Here is a 6,604-nt window from a genome sequence, read left to right as displayed (position 1 = left end):
GCTCATGTTAGTTTGATGAAGAAAGTCATCGACTACATGCTGTCATATGGCAGCAGTGTACGATGGATCTTGAAGGGCAACGAACCATGAGTTGCACGACGAGCGGGTCGTCCATGCCCTGAATGATGTCCATGCCAGGGCTATAATATCTGTGCCTACTAGCATCGAAAACGTAGCGAACTCTCGTCTGGATAATTTTCATGAAGCATAACGATGTGTAAGGGAACGAAAAATGTATCGTCTAACACGTGCTGACCTGAGTCTTGGCAGTACCTGGCGCACTTTCCAATGACACGGCTGTCCTGTCAACCAAATCCGTCGTGCTTTCTCGGCTCGTAGTCTCGAGGTTTGTCATTTTATATAATGTAAAGTCATTAAATTTCGGCTTGCCGAGTCGCTCTTTTCTAGCTGATTGGCGGTCCGAGTCGTCGGCAGGTGCGTCTCGTGATGATCGTTTCGTGACTCTCCAAAAGTCCATGCTCAGTATCGGATTGATGAGTGGTGCATTGACGGCAAATATAGCCACGAGCTGTTTTCTTGTGTTAGATAATATCTGCCAATTGATGGGGCCTGGAAAAGGATAAAGGCAAAGGCTTACCGCTTCTCGCTGCGCCCAACTGGATGCCAAGGCGACAGCAGCGGTGTCTCCGATCGAGAGAACGCATCTCGTGATGGCCATTGCAATGACGAATAGACCCAACGACAGCAGGAACCCAATCTGTATTTTTCTTGCAGGGAGAATTGTCAGTCATGTCCTTGCCCAATCTTTCCTAGTAACCTACCGCCAAAATTTCATATTGACATCACGGAGCATCAAAAAGGGGACAGCCAGTAAAAGCACATCGGTACTATTCATATTAGCTTATGGTCTCAAGTATTAGCTTGGACATTAATAAGAACACTCACAGCACGTTTCCAGTGGCAATAACAATATTAGTTGTGTAGCCGGTCGAGCACTCTCCTGAACCCGGATCAGCTTGCTATTATCAACAGTCTGCGGTAGGCCCAACTCACTGCCAGGGTCAGGCAGTATTTGCCAGTTTCGATGATAAGGCAAACAATGCGTCGCCTGTGTTATGGTAGCCATGAGACATGCCAAGGCTGTGATGATGCCCACAATTTGTACATAACGATATAGTCTGGTGTCGCGTCTGGGCTTGCCGTTAGATTTCCAGCCGCGGCTTGCGATTCCGCGGGGGTTCAACTCACGTCAAGGACAGGAACAAGAAAATCAAACAGCCTTTCAAGCTCCAAACTAGAAAGATGAGTATGAAAAAGCATGAAAACATGATCTTCGCGCCCGCCTCGTAAGAAATTCGCTGCTGGGGTGTCAAGGCTTCGCGCATTTCTTGAGTAAATCCTACTGGAGCCCCTAATACACCTGTTGATTGTCTTTTTCAGTACTCTACCGTGTTTATCGACTACTTGGACGGGTTTCGCGATGACGTACAAATGACCTCGAGCTCAATATAGAGACTGGTAAACCAGAACCAGGCGGAGATTGAAAACCAGTCAATCCAAGACCAGCTGAGCGCTCCGCGGACCCGCCATTGCGCAAACCATCTTAGTATAAATATTAGAGTCCCGATAGCGTATTCCGCTCGGCATTCCACCAGTGCGTTGTCGGCCATTTTTTCTTATTGCAGAGTGTTGGACAGGAACCCTTTACGCATGCTTCTAGAAATCTGGAGGAACCAATGTGAGTGAGCATCTTATGGGGTTTCCCTTTATTTATGGCTTGACCCTTGTGTTGACGTCGAGTGTTCCCTCGAGTATAGTTGAAAACATTTGCCGCGAATGTCTATTGTTGTCGCAAATCACCTCCCTAGGTATATCAGACACAATGGTGCAATTCTACTGACATGGGTTGTAATGAGAGGAACAGAAGAGGTAGAAGATGAACGGGTTTGGCGTTATGTCGGCCGACCGCCTGGTCGATCTGAGACTGAAAGTCCCGAGTAAAGCAGTCATGGTTGCATGCCAAGGAACCTTGGCTTGCTTTCCGGGTATAAAGCATATTCAAGTCCTAGAAATGTGTGCTTTTGGCTTGACGAAAACCTCTTCTGATCCCCAGGTTTGAAAAGCCACTTCCAACCATCAGCGGCAGGGCCCGTCTCTCAGACTCCACTGGACTGCATATATTCATGATTCCCTGACTGCACTTAGAACCCCCCGGCTCCTGCTATCCAATAATATATCTTTGCAAACTTTCCAGTGGCATGTGCAACACAGATGGTAACGGGCACGCATTGCTTTTGGATCTTCAAGCTGACCTTGAGATAACATAGCGCATATCTCCTTGCACACTTTAATTGATCAAATTCGAGATTGTCTCAGTCTTCAAACTCTTCTCTGGGTGGAATTGACAAGGTGGAAACGTATAAACGAACAGTATTGCATTTCGGTTGTGCTGTGGCTGCTTATAGCTCCGTTGGGACGTGGGGGGTTTTCTCTCCCTCTTCTTCTTCCTTCTCTCTGTTTGTGTTTCCGTTGCTGCGAAGAAAGCTGCGAATAGGATGTGTCCTTGCCACGGTTATGTTAGCCGAGCCGTTGGGATATCCCATGAAGGCCCACCCGCGGGGAACAAGGATGCTCGTTTCCGGAACCAGTGCCGTATGGTAAGTGTGGATGACAGCCCTTCAAGCACTGCAGGGAGTATGTATACATCCACGTCTGCGTCGCCTATGTGCATATTATCGCATGCTGCAGCATACAACAGCCAAGGGAAAAAGACCAGCACCCTTGAAGATCAATTCCTGTCTGTCCTGTCGGCAAGGCGTTGGCAGCGGAAGCTACAACCTGGCATCCGGAATCTGATACTGATTCTACTTCATGGTCCGTATTTGAATGTCTCTTACCACGCTCGTTCTAAAATTGCCAAACATGAGCCCTTCATCGCACAGACAGGTCTTGTCTGCTCATCAATCTCTACACCGATGTCTACACCGGTCCGCAAGGCGGCCGAGATCCTGGACTCGATCCAGCTCGAGTCGTTTGCCAACGACACAGAACGTTATGCAGCAAAGGAAGCGGCCCGTCGATTGCTCAGCCGCATCGAGACCCCCTTTGAGCGCGGGTGGACGCTGACGTTTGAGACGCCCGTGCTCATTGCTGCATTGCAGACGCTGCGTAACCTCGGGCTCTGGTCTGCGTGGTATCGGTTATGCAAAGAAAATAAAACTGCCGACGAACAAAGTTTGGAACATATTGTTTCCCTTTGTCAGCAACAGGGCAACGCCGATATCAATTTGCTGCGTAGGATTCTTCTCACCTGCCCCTGCTGGGAACCCTGTACTCACTTTTCATCTGGATTCAAGGACGCCTCCTGAGACACTGCGCAGCATTGAATGTAGTAGAAGAAACCGACGTCGACAAATGGAGACCCACGGCCTTCTCATTGGCCCTCGGTAACGAGGCCTCGCATCTGCACCACATCCTTGACTTTGGGTACGTCTCCCCGGTCACTGACGCGGTTGAACAAGAAAGGCTTACTTGAATAGAACTGACCACTCCATCATCACCGGCGTCAACCTGCCAAGGCTCCTGCAAAAGTACAACTACCATGAGCCCCTAGACACCAAGAAGGCAGATAACTACACCGACGTCAATGGCGTTGACTTTTTTGGCTTGTGCGAGCGAGAGCCTCACAAGGCGGACAGTTTCGAAGGGCTCATGACAGCGCTGCGAAACCACAAGATGCACTGGACTGAAGTGTACGACACACGAAAGATTGTAGAGAACGCCGATCTTGCCAAGCCTCTGTTTGTCGACGTGGGCGGCCTACACGGCCTCGACACGGCGCAGCTCCTCGCCCGCCACCCAGATCTGCCGCCCGACGTGCTATTCGTGCAGGACCTGCCCAACGTCGTGGCCGCGGATATCGAGCACCTCGACGCCCGCATCGTCAAGCAGGCCTACGACTTCTTTACGCCGCAGCCTCTCGTCGGCGCCCGCGCCTACTTTTTCCATGCCGTCTGCCACGACTGGCCCGACGCCGAGTGCGTGCGCATCCTCCAGAATGCAGCCGCCGCCATGACAAAGGGCTACTCCAAGCTGCTAATCTACGAGATCGTGCTTCCCGCGCGGGATGCCAGCAGTCTCATGACCACGCTGGATTTGCAGCTCATGAACATTGTATCGGGCCTGGAAAGAACCGAAGGGCATTGGAAGGAGCTGTTGGCCAAGGCCGGCTTCAAAGTCGTGAGTATAGCCAGACATTTCCGAGCAGTTGAGAGCGTGATTGCGGCCGAGCTTGCTTGAATACGGGGGAGTGGTTGGCAAAGGAATGCTTCCTTGGCTGATAGTGCAAGTATCTCGTTGGATGAACTTGAACATAGTTACAACATTGAACCTTCGAACATCAATCATGAACGATTTAAATTGTTGAATTCCAAGTGTCCACTCTCACTCTCTCCTGCCTTGGGTTTTTCGTTCTTCCCAACTAAAACAGATACGCAAATGTCCTCCTATAGACTTTTACCAGCATGCCGGAGTGGGAGTGAGCAGCTTCTTTTTCCTTTCTTTCCGCTTCAAACTGTGCCCTTTCCTCGGCTACCGTCATGGTCGGTACGCCGGTGACCAGATCTGCAGTAGCCGACGTGACGCGACTGGGCCTTTTCACAAGCTTGTAACCAAAGATACAGACAAGATAAACGGGTATTCCAATATATCCCACAATAAAGTTCTTGTAGTCAAATTGGCCAACAAAGACATCTGCGCCCTTGGTCAAAATAATAACAATCAAAGGGACCAATGCAACATAAGAGCCCATGGTACCAAAGGGTGCTTCAAACGGTATGTAAGCAGCGTCGATGCGTTGGACCGTTCGAGCACGGCGGAAACAAATGTGAGTAACCAGGATCGAAACCCAGGTCAAGAGGCCTTGGACCGTTAGTTGATGATCTTGAATTTACTGAGAGACAAGACTGTATACATACCAAAAATGGTGACAACATTGGTTAGGTATCCGAATACCGTAGCACCACCCGTGGCAACGGACATGTAAGCCAGGCAGCAAAAGGCGCCGCAAACGCCCAAAGCAATAATGGGAACACCGTTTTTGGAGGTAAAGGTAAAGATGCGGGGTGCCTTGCCGTCTGCTGCAATACCATAGAGTGTACGAGAAGCGATATAAATATCCGAATTGGCGGCAGAGAAGACAAAAACAAGCAGGCAGGCATTGACGACGTGATCGAGGCCCGTGATCTTGGCCAGTTTGATGGCCACAACAAAGGGCGAGGCCGCCGCCGAGGTCTTGGAACCCACAGCAAAAGCCAGATCAGTAGAATTATATGGAACTACCATCCCGAGCAGAAAGACAGAAATGATGTAAAAGAAGAGAATACGAAAAAAGGTCATGCGGACCGCCTTGGGCATGTTCAAGCGCGGATTCTTGGCTTCACCCACGGTGACTCCGACAAGCTCGGTGCCTGAAAACGCATAGACGGCGGTCGCCAATGCACTCCAAAGCCCGAGGAAACGTCCCTTGGCTCCGTCAACCTTATACTCGGCAAAGGCGCCAGGGTCGCTCCAGTAGCGGAACCCGGGACAATCGCCCGTCGGGCCACCGCCGGCCGCCAGAATCAATAATAGGAAAATAACGCCCAAGATGATGACCACCTTGAGTGACGAGAGCCAAAATTCGAATTCTCCGAATGTCTTTACACTAATGCTGTTGATCAACAGAATAAGGACCAGAGCGATAGTGATGAAGACAGCGGGCGAAACGCGGTCGCCGACCCAGTATTTGACGATCAAAGCCAAAGCCGAAAGCTGATTTGGAGTGGCAAGAAGGTATTTGAAGAAATAGCAGTATCCGGTCGCGAAGCCGAGGGAAGGGTCGACGAGGCGACTGGCATAGCCACCAAAGCCTTGGGAGAGCGGCATGTACGATATCATTTCGCCGAGAGCAGCCATGATGAGAAAGACGAGGCAACCGACAATGGAGTAGTCTATCAAGATGCCCGCTGGGCCACTTTTGACTAGGGCAGAGCCTCTATGAGAAAAAAATCAGCTGGAGCTTTCCAAGAATAGGAAAAAGCGATGCGTACGTTCCAATCAAGAGTCCAGTACCAAGAGATCCACCGAGGGCAATCATGGTTACATGACGGCCCTCAAGGCCTTTGTGCAACTCGCGGCCATTCGTGTTCGAAGCGCTTCGCGAGAGGCCATCCTCCTGCGGTGACTGTTTCTCAGGGTCGCTGTTCATGTCGAAAACAGTTGACGTGATTCGTTTGGTGAGGATGTATTGAGTCGTGGATTTGGCACATGCAAAGGCCTAGAGGCCCAAACCATGGAGATATAATCCCTAGCCTAGCAGCCATTGCTGGGACTATACAGCACCGTTATCAGTAGTAGCTAAATCAGCTAGTTCGGAGTGGGGCACCGAAGCCTTTGAAGCTCGGAAACAATGACCGAGTCGCTGACTAGAAACAGTACAGGTGCCCAGGTACCTAGTAGTCATAAAATCGACACAGTCATAGAGTTCGGCAATTCAGACCGAACACTTCTAGAGCCAGGGTACTAACTTGACGACCGAGGGGAAGGACATGCAGATAGGAACAATCGCTGTCTGGGATAGCCTGCCAAAGTCGTATAATGTTCT

General features: G+C 50.3%; 3 protein-coding genes across 3 annotated transcripts; 1 reads left to right on the top strand and 2 right to left on the bottom strand.

Moving 5' to 3' along the window:
• Window positions 1-241: 241 nt before the first annotated feature.
• Window positions 242-1,631, bottom strand: PFICI_02579 (uncharacterized protein; the record flags this gene model as incomplete). Its single annotated transcript, XM_007831160.1, has 7 exons — window positions 242-529; window positions 599-728; window positions 783-848; window positions 907-961; window positions 1,015-1,151; window positions 1,210-1,381; window positions 1,451-1,631. The coding sequence occupies 7 exons, from the start codon at window positions 1,629-1,631 to the stop codon at window positions 242-244; spliced, it is 1,029 nt and encodes a 342-aa protein (XP_007829351.1).
• Window positions 1,632-2,936: 1,305 nt separating this feature from the next.
• PFICI_02578 (uncharacterized protein) lies at window positions 2,937-4,260 on the top strand (the record flags this gene model as incomplete). The annotated part of the gene is made up of 3 exons (XM_007831159.1): window positions 2,937-3,255; window positions 3,342-3,447; window positions 3,501-4,260. 3 exons carry the CDS (start codon window positions 2,937-2,939, stop codon window positions 4,258-4,260), a joined length of 1,185 nt encoding a protein of 394 aa, XP_007829350.1.
• Window positions 4,261-4,441: 181 nt separating this feature from the next.
• Window positions 4,442-6,208, bottom strand: PFICI_02577 (uncharacterized protein; the record flags this gene model as incomplete). Its single annotated transcript, XM_007831158.1, has 3 exons — window positions 4,442-4,881; window positions 4,938-5,995; window positions 6,051-6,208. The coding sequence occupies 3 exons, from the start codon at window positions 6,206-6,208 to the stop codon at window positions 4,442-4,444; spliced, it is 1,656 nt and encodes a 551-aa protein (XP_007829349.1).
• Between the last annotated feature and the right edge of the window lie 396 nt (window positions 6,209-6,604).

This window comes from Pestalotiopsis fici (assembly GCF_000516985.1).
Source record: "Pestalotiopsis fici W106-1 unplaced genomic scaffold PFICI_Scf_2, whole genome shotgun sequence".
NCBI lineage: Eukaryota > Fungi > Ascomycota > Sordariomycetes > Amphisphaeriales > Sporocadaceae > Pestalotiopsis > Pestalotiopsis fici.
This window is presented reverse-complemented; position numbering and strand designations above follow the sequence as displayed.